A 13,419-nucleotide genomic window follows, 5' to 3' on the forward strand; every position below is an offset into this window, starting at 1 on the left:
ATGGGATTCGCCAACTGAGCTCAGAAAACCTGTGTGAATAGCAGGCAGACTCAGAGCAGGCACTTAGTGAAATTACTTTCTGTTATCTCAAAGAGAAATATTAGCATGTAAGACTGGCTTAAGGAGAAAATGCTAGAGTGTAAATGGAGCTGGGCTTCACTTCCATAAATAAATGCCTTCAAGAGCTCTCTCTCTCTCAACAGGATGTACCTTGGAGTCTAGACCTTACCTAGTCCCCTTCTTGTTATCCACTTCCATCACCACAAGCCTCTAAGGTTCCCCAACTACCAAGAACTCTCTGCGCATTTGCTCAATTTATTCCCTTTGTCTAGAATGCTTTTCTCATCTCCCCTGCTGGATAAAACCCTACCCATTCTTCAAGAGCACAGCTCACATGCTGCCTCCTTTGTGAAGCCTTCCTTGACCTCCCCTGACATACCGCTCTTCCTCTGACAGATATCACTTTGTTCTGAGCTATAGATACCAGCATTTATCCACCCATCCAACTCATGTAAGTGTCAAGCTTGGAGAAGACCATAGGACTTGTCCTTAGGAAACTTACTATCTAGTGGGGGAACCAAAGCAAAGAGATATATTATTGCAAGTTGGGAAAAGGGAAGGAAACAAGATATGGTGAGAGAGACAATACAGCCAGGTGGAGACGGGAGAAACCGACTTTAGATGGTGTGGAAGGCTTTAAGGTGACATTTAAATTGGTAGCTGATGGATGAGTACAAGTTAACCAAGCAAAGAGTGGGAAGAAAAGTTTCCAGGCAGAGGGCACAGCACCTGTGAAGGTGCTGAGGCAACAAAGAGCTTGGCATAACCCAGGAACCAATGGTGTGGCTCCAGCTTCGGAGGGCTGGGAGAATGGTGTGAGGACATAGGCCTTCATGTGGGTACTGATAGCTTTGAATTACCATTTTTTTGTGTTTCTTCCTATGTCCCCTCTCATCAGAAAGGCTGGAGCGCATTCTACTCCTCTCCTTGTTCCCAGTGCAGGACAAGACACCTGGTGCACAAGAAGCATTCTACAAGTCCCTGTGAGCTGCATTTCCCCAGAGATGTGCAGCCTTCTCGCTGTGCCCATGCCCCCGCTTCAACAGCAAGTCCCCAGTTGGCTGGCCTAACTGAAGTGCCTGGGACTGGTTAACCACAAGACTGGTGGTAGAAACAAGAGATGAAACAGGAGCAGCTGTGAGAGCTACAGTTTCGTCCTTGACAAATGCCACTGACAACACAGTTGGCAGATGTGACCACCACATGGTCCTTGGAGACCAGATTCTCGGGATAAATTTCAATCAGATGGCAACGCTAGTACATGAGGGCCTGCCAAAATCACGAGCCCCAAGATTTAAATGATCAGTCTGAAGTTCAAAATACGATTTCCAAGGTTTGAGTAGTTTCTTGATTTTTTTTTATTTTTTAATAATCCAGGAGATGAGAAGACTACTTGATGAGTCAGCTGCCCTGACCTGTACCTTCTCTGATGAATGAGCCCCTGGCCCAACCTGGAATTCTATCATTTTTAAGAACACACAGTTCTTCAAATCGCACTTTGAACTCTGCTTTCTGAATGATGGACTTTGAGCTAATCGAAACTAATCATTATTTAGGCTAAACCAAGCTATAGTTTTTAACTCTTTCTGAAAGGAAAAAGAGCATCGGGAGCTTCTGGACACGACACATACTTGATGGCATCTCATGAGGAAACATGATTAAGAATTTTTTGTCAAATTTCTTGACAGTATTTTTTAAGTCTTATACCGTAGACTTTTCTGTAATAGCTCTCCATGCTTCCCTCTATTGAGGGTAAAGAAGGACTGCAAATACCTCCTTGCAAAATTCCACTTCTGTTATACAAGGCCTTTGCAAATGCTATTCCCTCTGTCCCTTCACAAATTCCCTGCCCTCCTCTCTTGCCCAGTTAACTCCTTCTTATCCTCTAGATTACACTGTAAATGCCATTTCTTCAGAAAGCCCTTCTCTTACCCATCCACTCCCATCTAAATTAGGCCCTATTATTCTCTCATAACCTCCTTCATGGCACTTGTCACAATTTGTAATATTTGTGTGCATTTGGTTAATTCCCCCCACCCTGATTAAAGTGGTAAGCTCCATGAGGGCAAGGACCATGTCTGTGTTGCTCACATCTACATAGCCAGTGCCTAGATCAGCTTGGCATATAGTAGGTACTCAGTAAATAATTAATAAATGGTTAGCATCTTTTCAATAGAGGCCTAGGATTTTTCTGGATCAAGTATGATCAGGACTGGCTTCTAGTCGGATACAAGTTGTTCATGGTGTCACCTAAACATAGGGCCCCATCACAGCACTAACCACATTTTTAAATGTCTGCTCTGGGCCATCTACTGTGCTTTTTGCTCTAAATGTATTTCTAATCCTCACAATGGTCCTACAAGGTGGAGACTGCCACAGCATTTTACAGACAGGGACCTCAAGGCTCAAAGAGGTAAATTAAATTCCTTACTGTCACACAGCTAGTAAGCAGCGGCAGAATCGGAAATCAAATCCAGCTCAGAGTCTAGATTCTGTGTTCTTTCTACTCAGTCCCTACTTGTCAAGCAGGGTGCACACCCCCCAGGGGTAGGCTTCCAGCAGGCCTGGGCATGAGAAATCACAAGACAAATGTGTGGCCCATTTTTCCTGACGGTAAGTAACATAAACTGTTTCTATGTTTTCATATTTTACAGTATAATGTATAATAAATTTAAAAGAATTTAAAAACCAAAATACAAAAGTTCAAAGAAATGTCATGCCTGTTGCCCAGGCCTGTGTCTCAGGAACCTCGTGGAGAAGCATGAGAAGCACTTATTTGTCACTCTGCCTTTCTTCACTTTAGGTCCCTTTTCCTTGTTGCTACATTTTTTAAAATACTAGCATTTCAACTCAACCTTCATTTTTCTACTCCCACACTTCTCTCACCAGAGAAATTAAAATGCTTAAAGAAAGTGGCGGGGTGTCAGCCACATGCATGTCATTTTCAAAAGCATTAGCCATTTATAAGGACACTTTTTTGTAGGTACAATAAATCTGATTGATTTTTATTACACATCTTAGTTTAGAATCACTTTTACATTCCTAGACAAAGAGATGATACAAATAAATAGCAATTGTAAAACTTAGAGCCCCAAGTATTGGCATATTCTTCGTCTAAAGGTAGCCAAAGAGAAGGTCAAGATCAATAGTAACTCCAAGGAGCCATAAAGACCACTGCCCCGTGCCTGCCCCAGCATCACTTCTTTCATAACGTCAAAAGCATTTCATTCCAGAAACAAGGGCGGGGAGAAAGGTGGCAGAGTTCCGAACAGTACAAGACAAAGCTTTGCACGACAGACAATAGCCAGACCCACTATTCTTATCCAGTTCCCTCCAAGCATTTTTATTGTAGCTTTTAGAGTATATTAATAGCCTCATTTTCATCCACTGATGGTGTTTAGATGGTCCAAGGTGTTGTCTGCAGTAAGCCTCAACCTCATGTGGGAAACATGAGGCAGAACTGATATCCCATATTTACAGGGAATCGACACTTCTCAGAAACTTGGCAACAATTCTACATTCAGTAAGGGAGGACTTACACGAGTCAGACAGGAAGAGCAGAGAGAGGCCCATGCCTGCGCTGCAGAACTCTCTGGCGCCCTTGGGCATGGAGGTGTGGGTGCAGCAATTCAAGCAGCATGCAGGCATTAGACAGGGAACAATCTGACGTTAGGTCAGAGTCTTAAGAAAGTGCTTCATGCCTAGGATTTGTGGCCTTGGGTTCTGAATCCAGGGGTCTGGGAGACTTTAAAATACGAAGCCAGGTATGTTTCTACGGATCAGAGAAACTAGGGGTCTGATAAGGGCTGCACACAGTCTCAAACCCCTTCCCCCAAAGGATCTTCTTAGATTGTGTAGACTTGCTTCCGGACGTAACTAGCTGCTGCTGGTACGAAGACCCTCAGATGGCTCGGAAAATTGTAGCACGACTGCAGACATGAGAATGTGGCCCTTCAGTGGGTTTGATAGGTCCTCTACACATCTGGCTCAATTCAGAACCCAAAGCAGCAGCTTTCTGGCAGCAGCAAGACATTCTACCATCTCCTCTATTCAAACATTTATTGGATCCATTTTGAGAGAAGAAAAGCACCATAGACTGCTTGGGAGGGGCAGCTTGACCTGCCTCGAGGGTTTCCGTTTACTGTTTCCACAGACCACCAGGAGATGAACACAGCTAAGTACGAGGCAAGCTTGTTTTTATAATCCTGCCTGTCAACTTGGCTTTCTTCTTTTGCCTTCTTAGAAAAGTCGTACGTGTCATTTAACCACCCTTGGTCAGAACAGCCAGCTCGAGACATCAGTATTAAGGTATAGTGTTATCTGCAGTTTTCAATTCTCAGATTTGCTAGATTGAGTATTTTCAACCTACAGAATTCAGACTAGGTTTGAGGAAATGTGGTACGAGAGACAGGTATAACCTGCAGATAACCATCTTAGGCTATATACCTCACCATTTGGTTCCTACTTAAATAGGCAAATTCTTAGTAAATCAGAAAGAAGCCAGATCTGGCCCCAAGAAAAGATGACGGGAGGCTCCATTATGCTCTGGGAACTGCTAAAAAGGGCTCTGGGTTCAGAAAGAATGGTTACTAAAAAGGAGACACGCTGCCAGATGACACATCTCCATTTTACAGAATGCTTAAGACATTGCACTTGGTACCTCTTCTTTCCCATGGGTTCTGATCCAGAATGTGCCCTGGGAACTGAGCAGCTGAGTTAAAATACAACCCAAGGCCCGCCTGAGTCGCCATCTTCCTGAGGCACCATGCCAGCAAGGTGCACCACAGTGGCAGACCTGGGGACTCATACTGTCCCTTCAGGCTTGGCTCGTGGACTCAGACACCCACATGGGAGCGCTTCCAGCCTGGATTAGTCATTCAATGGGCCTTTAGTACAAACAAAAGGCAACAGCCACACATTAGTGTATTTCTAAACTTGGGCAAGTTCTTGGTCTCTCTCTCTCTCTCTCACAGACACACACAGACACACTCACAGAATACAGGCATCTTCATGCTTGCACACCCACACACTTATGAGCTTCTCTTGGGGAAAAAATGGATAACATTCTAATGACCAACACAAAATGAAGCTTTGAATCTCAATAATACAAAGAACTAAAACTTAGAAACCAAAGTAGTATATGTAAACGGGAATTCCTAACTCTCCTCTGAGCCTATTCAATCATGCAGCTGCTCCTTGCCACCATCTCAGGCTCCACCTTGGGGGAGCCCAGGGTTCTAGCGGCAGGTGGTTTTCTGCCGCAGGCAGACAGGAGCTCTTTCCATCTGTTGTATCTCCCCTTTCCACGGCACTGAGTCTCACCTCTCTCTGTCTCCGCATCTGCCTGATCATCCTTATGCTCTCCATGCTGATATGGAAAATGGGGAATTCCAAAGTGCCACTATACCTCTCTTCCCCAACTCTAGTCTCATCAGAGAAGGCAGAGCCAGCCTCCCTTCCCCCACAAGACAGGCCCACTACAGAGCAGCAGCAGGCCCAGGCAGATGCTCAGAGTACGCGTGCATGGGAAAAGATGGTGATAAATGAAGAGTGAAGCTACACGTGTCTGGACATGGCACCAGCTTACAGATGTAGGTCTCTGACAGGATACCAGTAGTCTTGGTTTTGAGGTGTTACAGACACTGTTTCCCTAAACTCTCCTTGGAGGCAAAGGGAATGTTATTTCTAGTGCTTCCAACATTGACTACTTTAGGAGCAGAAATGGGTAGCTTCCTAGAAAAGATTTCCTCATTCAGCAGATCCCAAAGGCAGATCTACTTCTTACTGAGGTGCATGGAAGCAAGATCATGCCCATCTGGGGCTTGGATCCAAATGAGATTTCTCATTTCTACCTAAGAGAACAAGCACCCATTCAAGTTCTAGGGCTTTCACTTTTCAACCTCACTGTCATCTTATCCTGAGGCTCCAAAAACTTGGTCCTGCTAAGGTGACTCCTGATTCTGCCCTGTTGAACAAGAAGGGAGCCCAGTATAGAGAACAGGCTAGAAAAGGAGAGGAGAGAGGAGGGATGGGCAGGGGAAAGGGGAGGGAGAGGAGAAGAAGGGAAGGGAGAAGGGAAGCAAGGTCACTGGTCATTCTTTTGCTCTCCACTTCAACTATCACATTTTACCTTATCCCATGCATTTCTGAGATGCTAATTAAAAGAGGTTTCCCAGAGGAACTGAGTGCCAGATTAGGACCAGCAGGTTTCAACCAGACTGAGTCAGTTAATCTGCAAAGAGGCCATCACTTCTCCTTAGGGGAATGGTTCTGAGTTTGGACTCAAGTCCTCTCTGCAGGTTTCTCTCAGAAGGCAAATGCTGTTTATGCCCTGGGAGAGGAGGAACTGGCTTTACTTTGGAACCAGCCCCCGAGACTGTGGATAAAGCTGAGATGCAGGGGTTCCTGAGGAAGACGAGGAGGATCCCGACTTCCTTCCACTTTTAGGCCTGCAAAAGTCAAACAAATGTTTACATTACACATCCCTATCTTTGTTCCTGACCTAGATCAGACTCTTCCCATTGAGTTCCATTAACCCTTCAAGGTGGCCTTTTCTCAATGGCCTGAAAGCCAGTATACTTTCAACTGTAAAAGCCCTAGACTAGCACAGCCTGACCCTCACGGCCTGCCAACAGGAGTGTGAAATCTCAGGGCAGGGACGCTGTTGCTCAACTCCTGTTCTTCTGTTAAAATCAAATCTTGACACCTTCTTAAAACTGGTACAAAAAAAAACAAAAAATCAAGCCTGCAAGTAGAATTCCTTCCATTTTTGGTTCTCCACTCAGCTGTTTTTCTTAAATCCTTGTCTAATCTAGAATTTTAAAAAACAGAGTTTCTAATTGAGCACCAAATTAAGTACTTGGTTATTTTAATGGGGGAGGTAAATTCAGCATTTAGGCTCAGAGCCTGGGTTGTGGATTTAGTCAGACCCAGGTTTGAACTCTGGCTCTGCCAACTTACTAGCTGGGTTTCCTTGGACCGAGCTAGTTTCTCAAATTCTCTAAGTCTTGGTTTTCTCATCCGTAAAATGGGATTGATGATAAAATATACCTTATAATTTTTTGCAGGAAATCATTAACAGAATTCTTCTAAAGCACTCAGAACTGCCTGGGACCTGGTGAGTAGGAACCCAGATTCTACTAGACCACATGCTCCTTACAGGCAGGAACTGGGGGCCTTAGGTATTCTGGTGTTCAGTATACCTGGCATAGTGCCTGGACCATTAGTATTTGTGGAATAAATGAATAAACACAGGAGCAATACGGCAACACTTCCTGGTGTGTTCTGCAAAGTGTGTCATGATCAACATGCACTCCTGACACCCTTTACCTTCGTTTGTTTTTGTTTAAACATATTCTGTTCAAATAGGGGTCAACAAAACCCACTCACCTGGCCTTGGATTTCTTATTTGCAGTGCTTTCAAAGGATGACGCATCCACCTGTATCTCATCTTCATCCTGCAGAGCCGCATCCAAGGCAGCCTGGACTTTGGGGGCAATGGCTGGGCCCTCATAATCTCTGGTGGTTCGGCTGGGCATGTCCAGCTCTAACAGCACAATGTTTTCTGCCTGGAGAAGCACAGTCACAAGCATTTAGGTTGGCCTCCAGTCAGACACAGAATACAAGCAACCCATACCTTCTCCGAGAACAGAACTGCACACTGTTTGCTATTCAGAGCCTACCAAAAGCCATTCAAGAAGAAGGGATGTAGTTTTATAATTTTTTTCCTGGCAGGATTATAGATGATTTTTATTTTTCCTCTATGTTTTTCTGTATTTTCCTTTTTTTTTTTAAAAACAATGAGCATGTATTATATCCTAAGGGAAAAATAATAAATTAAGGAAAATTCATATATTGCAGACAATGTGAAAATACAGAAAGGTATAAAGGAGAAATTTGCAATCACCTATCATTTACCACCAACAGTAGCCCTGATGGACATTTTGGTTGCAGAGGGGAGGAAGTAGGTCTGCTGTATGGCTCTGTGTATGTGGAGGGTGTACATGGCAGTGTATGGGCTTTGTAACCACATTTTAAAAATCAGAATGAGCCCCGCCTCACAGTTCAGTTGATACCCTGTTGTGAGCCTTCTTCTAGCTCCTACATACTGACACAAGCGTGTAGAGGGAAGAACACCATGGTTACCATGCCCTTCTTCTCCTCTAGCTCCTCCCCAGTCAGTGGTGTTCAAGCCTCAGGGCTCCAGAGGAGGCAGGAGGGGCCCGTGCAGGGAGGAGGTGGGGAGAGCAAGCAGCTCCATTTATCCATCTGTATACTGGGATGTTGTGTACAATTTCTCTTGATGAAGGGGGTCTACTGCTAAAAACATTTGAGAACTACTGCTTTAAATACTACCTTTGGATCAGGTTAGCCCCTTGGAAACCCACGTTTGATTTGTGGGCTTTAAAATCATGTTTTTGGCTTAAGATACAAAATAACTGATGAGATACGTATCTTCTGAAACTGCTAGAAAAATGCTACCTAGGCTCCTGATACACCACTCACCTTCCCCTATGTAAAATCCCATTTAATACATCTTTTTGCTTTGGCTTTCTTTATTTTAAATAACTTCATGACAGGAAGAGCAGCACCTGTGCAGTTAACTAATCCTGATCCTGGCTGCCAAAGAAGATTCAAAAACATTAAAAAAATTTTAAGTGAAAATCTTTCATTATAAAAATAATAACAGGTTCCCTGTTGATAGTTATATAGATAAGCAAAAATAAGAAAATTTAAAGTAAGTGTACTTCTACCAACCAGAGATAACCAGTTAACATTTTGATAATATTTTGATATATTTTTGACCAGATTTTTTAATTCATATATACACATCTGGCACAAATTGTTTTATAACTTGCTTATTTTACTTAACAATATGTTGTGTCTCCTGGATCCTCCATTTACCAGCTACCTGACCTTTAAGCAACAGGACAGACTGCAGAGAAAGACAGGACGGGAGGGTTCAATGAGATAAAGCCATAAAGCACTGAGCACAGTGCCTGGCACATAGTAAGTGCCTATAAATGGAAGCACTTACAGCATTTTTATTGTAATATATTTTGGGGTCATTAAATAGCCCGCAACTATGCCACTTTAAATATCTAACCAATCTGATGCTAAATGGAAGTACTGTACTCCTTTAACACATCTCCATCCCCTGTCACTAAACTAGCTGCTGTTGAGTCGATTCCAACTCATGGCAGCTCCAAGTGTGTCAGAGTAGAACTATGCTCCATGGGATTTTTGATGGCTGATTTTTCAGGGACAGATCGCCAGGTCTTTCTTCCAAGGCACCTTTGGGTAAATTCAAACCTCCAACCCTTGTTAGCAGTTAAGCTCCTTAACTGTTCGTACCACCCAGAGATGCCTCTCCTGACACTGTTGTTCTTGGTAGTTGGCATCTAGTCAATTCCAACTCGTGGCGACCCCGTGTGTGCAGAGCAGAACTGCTCCACAGGGTTTTCAAGGCTGTGACCCTTTGGAAGAAGATGGCCAGGCCTGTCTTCCGAGGCTCTCTGAATGGGTTTGAATCGCCAACCTTTCGGCTACTAGTTGTGTGCTTGACCGTTTGCACCACCCAGGGACTCCTCTCCTGTCACCAGACATCCATCCACATTCTTTCCAGTCTCCCCACAGAGCCATTTTGAAGTTTACTGTTAGTATTTATTGGCTATTATGGACAGTGTGTTTGGATTTTCCCTCTCTAGTCCTGATTTTCTAAATCTCATTCTATTTTACCTTTTTACTTATGTATTTTTTCCATTGTAAACATCCTCAACTACCTCTAGAAAGAGTCAAGGTACAAACAAACTCAGTGACTTCGCAGAATAGTGCCTAACGGTTTACATAAATCTAAACTTCTCCAAAAGAGAGAAGAGAAAAACCCAAGAACAATCTTCTCACCCTGTATCGGGCCTCAGGGCGAATCATCATGGACATTCTCGCGTGCTGGCTCAATGGCCTCTTGTATCCCACAGCTGAGACTGGCCGCTTCATCATCTGCTGATTCCTGAAAATCGACTGCAGTGGTTAAAGCCCTGGCTGAAGTGTGGTCCACACCCCAGCACTGGTCCCACTGAGCTAGTGCTCGGAAGATTCCGAGCCTACTTCAGATAGAACCAAAAGCAAGTAATTCCCTGGACTGAGGGCTGACATGTAAATCGGGTAGAAGCTGCTTATCTTATGTTTACTGATTGAATGGCTTTCTGATTCAAACATAACCATCATGCATCTTTTAAACTAGAAGGGGTATTAGCCATTATCCAGTTCTTAGAGGGCAGACACAAAGTACGGCTGTCAACACTCCCCACTCCTGCATCCTTGGCAAACATCTCTCATCTTTCCAGCAGGACCTGACAATCCTCAACACTGTGTCAGGCTGGAACTGACACACAAGATGACACCTATGTACTGCCCCTCATTTGGCCTAACACCCTTCATCTGACAGCTGGGGAAGCTGAAATGCAGCAAATTGGAAAAAGTCATCAGTTCACTAGTGACAAAGTCTCCAATCCCTAATAATACACTCATCACCAGGCTTTTACCTCATGGACCTGTGGGAGCCATAAAGCTCAGAAATGCAATGGGTTCTGAGTTTAAATGACTCAAACTGTGTTCTTATCATACCCCTCTGGCCAAGTCCAGCTTATCAACAGTCTTTCACTCTTCCCGAGCACCCTCCTAGCACCCTTCTTCCCCTAGCCTTTCTACTTAAAGTCGATAGTGACTTACTCCAGCCTGGTTATAGGATGTAATTTCCAATGATCTTCCTCTTCATCAAAAAAGGATCGATTCATAATTTTACTTTTTTCTTCCAGAGGGATAAAGTTTTCTATAATAAGATGCCTGTAAGAACACACATACATGGGTGAATACAGTTAGAGAAAGATGCTTAATTAGTCAGTGTTGGCTATCTGGTCCCATGAGTAATGACAACTGTTAAGTCACCCAGCAAACATATACTGAGCAGGTACTATAGGCCTAACATCATACCAAGAGCTGGGATTCAGACATGTGTGACACCGGTCCCTGCCTGAGACAGAGGGGTTACGGTGCAGTACTGTTAGGTATGACAGGTGCTGACGGTTGTCTGTCTGGGAATATGGGAGCTGCAGCTTGAGGATGTGAAAGGACTGAAGAGGGGGTGGTGCCTGAGCTATACTGGGAGTGAATACTTGCCAATGCAATTATCTTTTGGAGGGCCACTGGTACTGCTAGCCCAGGTCACTGACTTTGCAAACACTGAAAACAGGTTAGAAATTAAGTTTCAGTTGCCCTCCTCCAACTCCATGGATTGTTGCCCAACCTGGAAAACTTCCTTTTCTAACCCACCAGGACAAAACGCAGGGCCCCGTGGATATCAGTCCTTTGGAGCATTGAGGACAGAGACAATTCTTGAGAGGAGTCTCTGCCTGAGATGCACCTGGGGAACTTGGCAAACAATGAAACTGGACCCACTGGGTTGCGTCTCTCCACGATGACTACTGTCTTCCGCTATATCTCTGCCTTCACTCTTTCAAAACCTCAGTACAGAACAATGTCAAAGGGGTGTTAACATGGGAAAGACACAAAACAAACACCACAGAGGCGTGGGGTACTATGAGGAACAGGCTGGCTCATTGTTTGTTCAAAAGATGTGAAAGATATAACAAGAAAAATGACTTTCTTAGGGGAAAAAAAACTTCTGGGAGATTACGTGGTTCTCAATGGCCTTTCTCATAAGATATATTTGTTTTTTTCTGGTCACAAAAGGCCCTATTTACTCATTTTTAAAAATGTGAAAAGTATAATTATCCATGGTTTCGCTATTCAGTGATAACTAATATTTTGTTCTGATCTTTCCTCTCGGTGTACACACCAAGAAAGAAGACCCACACATACATTTAATTTTAAGGGCTCCTTTCCAAATTCACAACTTGGTCATTAAAAGATCCCTTCTGAAAGTTATTCTTTAAAGAAAAATTCCAGCTAATGATGTGGAAGGACTGGCATAGAAAAACATTTTGCAACCCCTAATGAAATAATGGATCCAGACAAAGATCATTGTTTGCTGAAACCATTAGTTCTGTTGTTCTCAAGCCAGGCTGCACATTAATATCACCTACAGAGTTTTGAGAAATATCTTACCCAGACCTCAGGCTAGACCAATGAGTCTCAAAATGTGTTCACTGAACCACCAGTATCAACACTTGAAAACCTGTAAGAAATGCAAATTCTCAGGCCCCATCCCAGGCCTACTGAACCAGACTCTTTGGGGGTGGGGCCCAGCAATCTGTGTTTAACAAGCCCTTCAGGTGGTTCTGATGCCTGCAAAAGTTTGAGGACCACTGCCCTAGACCAATTAAATCAATCTCTGGGATGGAGCCCAGGCATCACTATTTTTTAAAGCTTGTCAGATGATTTCAGTGTGCAGCCAAGGTTGAGAACCAGTGCTTCAGAGCTAGTTTTCAGTTGAAGGGAAATAAGGGGGATGAAACCCAAAAACCAAACCCATTGCCATCAAGTCAATTCCGACTCATAGCGACTCTACAGGACAGAGTAGAATTGCCGCACAGTGTTTCCAAGGAGCAGCTGGTGGATTCGAACTGTTGACCTTTTGGTTAGCAGCCTGAGCTCTTAACCACTGCGCCGCCAGGGCTAGAGACACAAAGGACACCATGAGGAAGCCAACTCACAAGCCCAAAATGTGAGACATTTTTACAGGCCACCTGACACAGTTTATTTAAGTCAACTACGAGAAATTTTAAACAGGGATAAGGGATTCCTCCAGATTAAAATAAGCTTAAGAGACATAATGTTTTTGTTAGGTGTCGTTGAATCAATTCTGACTCATAGTGATCCCATGTGACAGAGTAGGACTGCCCCACAGGGTTTTCTTGGCTGTAATCTTTACAGGAGCAGATCACCAGGTCTTTCTCCTGTGGAGCCACTGGGTGGGTTCGAACTGCCAACCGTTCAGTTAGTAGTCAAGTGTTTAACCATTGTGCCATGAGGGCGCCTTAAGAGATACAATAACCAGATGCAATGTGTGATCCTCATTTAGATCTTAATACCAAGAAAATCTGAATATGGACTGGGTACTAGCAAATACCAAGAAACTGAATGTTAATTGTGTTAGATGTAAAAATAGCATTGTGTATATATTAAAAAATCAACTGTAACTTTGGTGAAGGACAAGACAGTACACAATACTGGAGAAGTCAGCACAACTTGACCAAGGCAAGGTCACGGAAGCTTCATAGACACATCCAAACTCCCTGAGGGACCGAATTACTGGGCTGAGGGCTAGGGAACATGGTCTCAGGGGACATCTAGCTCAATTGGCATAACATAGTTTATAACACAGTTCTACATTTGACT

General features: G+C 43.8%; 1 protein-coding gene across 2 annotated transcripts in view; it reads right to left on the reverse strand.

Moving 5' to 3' along the window:
- Nucleotides 1-4,375: 4,375 nt before the first annotated feature.
- Nucleotides 4,376-13,419, reverse strand: part of KIF3B (kinesin family member 3B) — a 44,604-nt gene continuing 35,560 nt past the window's right edge. For both annotated transcript variants that reach the window (XM_023725353.1, XM_004370456.2), the window contains 4 exons: nt 10,792-10,905; nt 9,964-10,069; nt 7,450-7,628; nt 4,376-6,509 (listed from right to left, as the gene is read on the reverse strand). In XM_023725353.1, the coding sequence (XP_023581121.1) occupies nt 6,413-6,509; nt 7,450-7,628; nt 9,964-10,069; nt 10,792-10,905 (496 nt within the window). In that variant the 3' untranslated portion in view covers nt 4,376-6,412. The remainder of the gene's footprint in view (nt 6,510-7,449; nt 7,629-9,963; nt 10,070-10,791; nt 10,906-13,419) is intronic.

Source organism: Trichechus manatus, unplaced genomic scaffold (genome assembly GCF_000243295.1).
Source record: "Trichechus manatus latirostris isolate Lorelei unplaced genomic scaffold, TriManLat1.0 scaffold00008, whole genome shotgun sequence".
In the NCBI taxonomy this organism is placed as follows: Eukaryota; Metazoa; Chordata; class Mammalia; order Sirenia; family Trichechidae; genus Trichechus; species Trichechus manatus.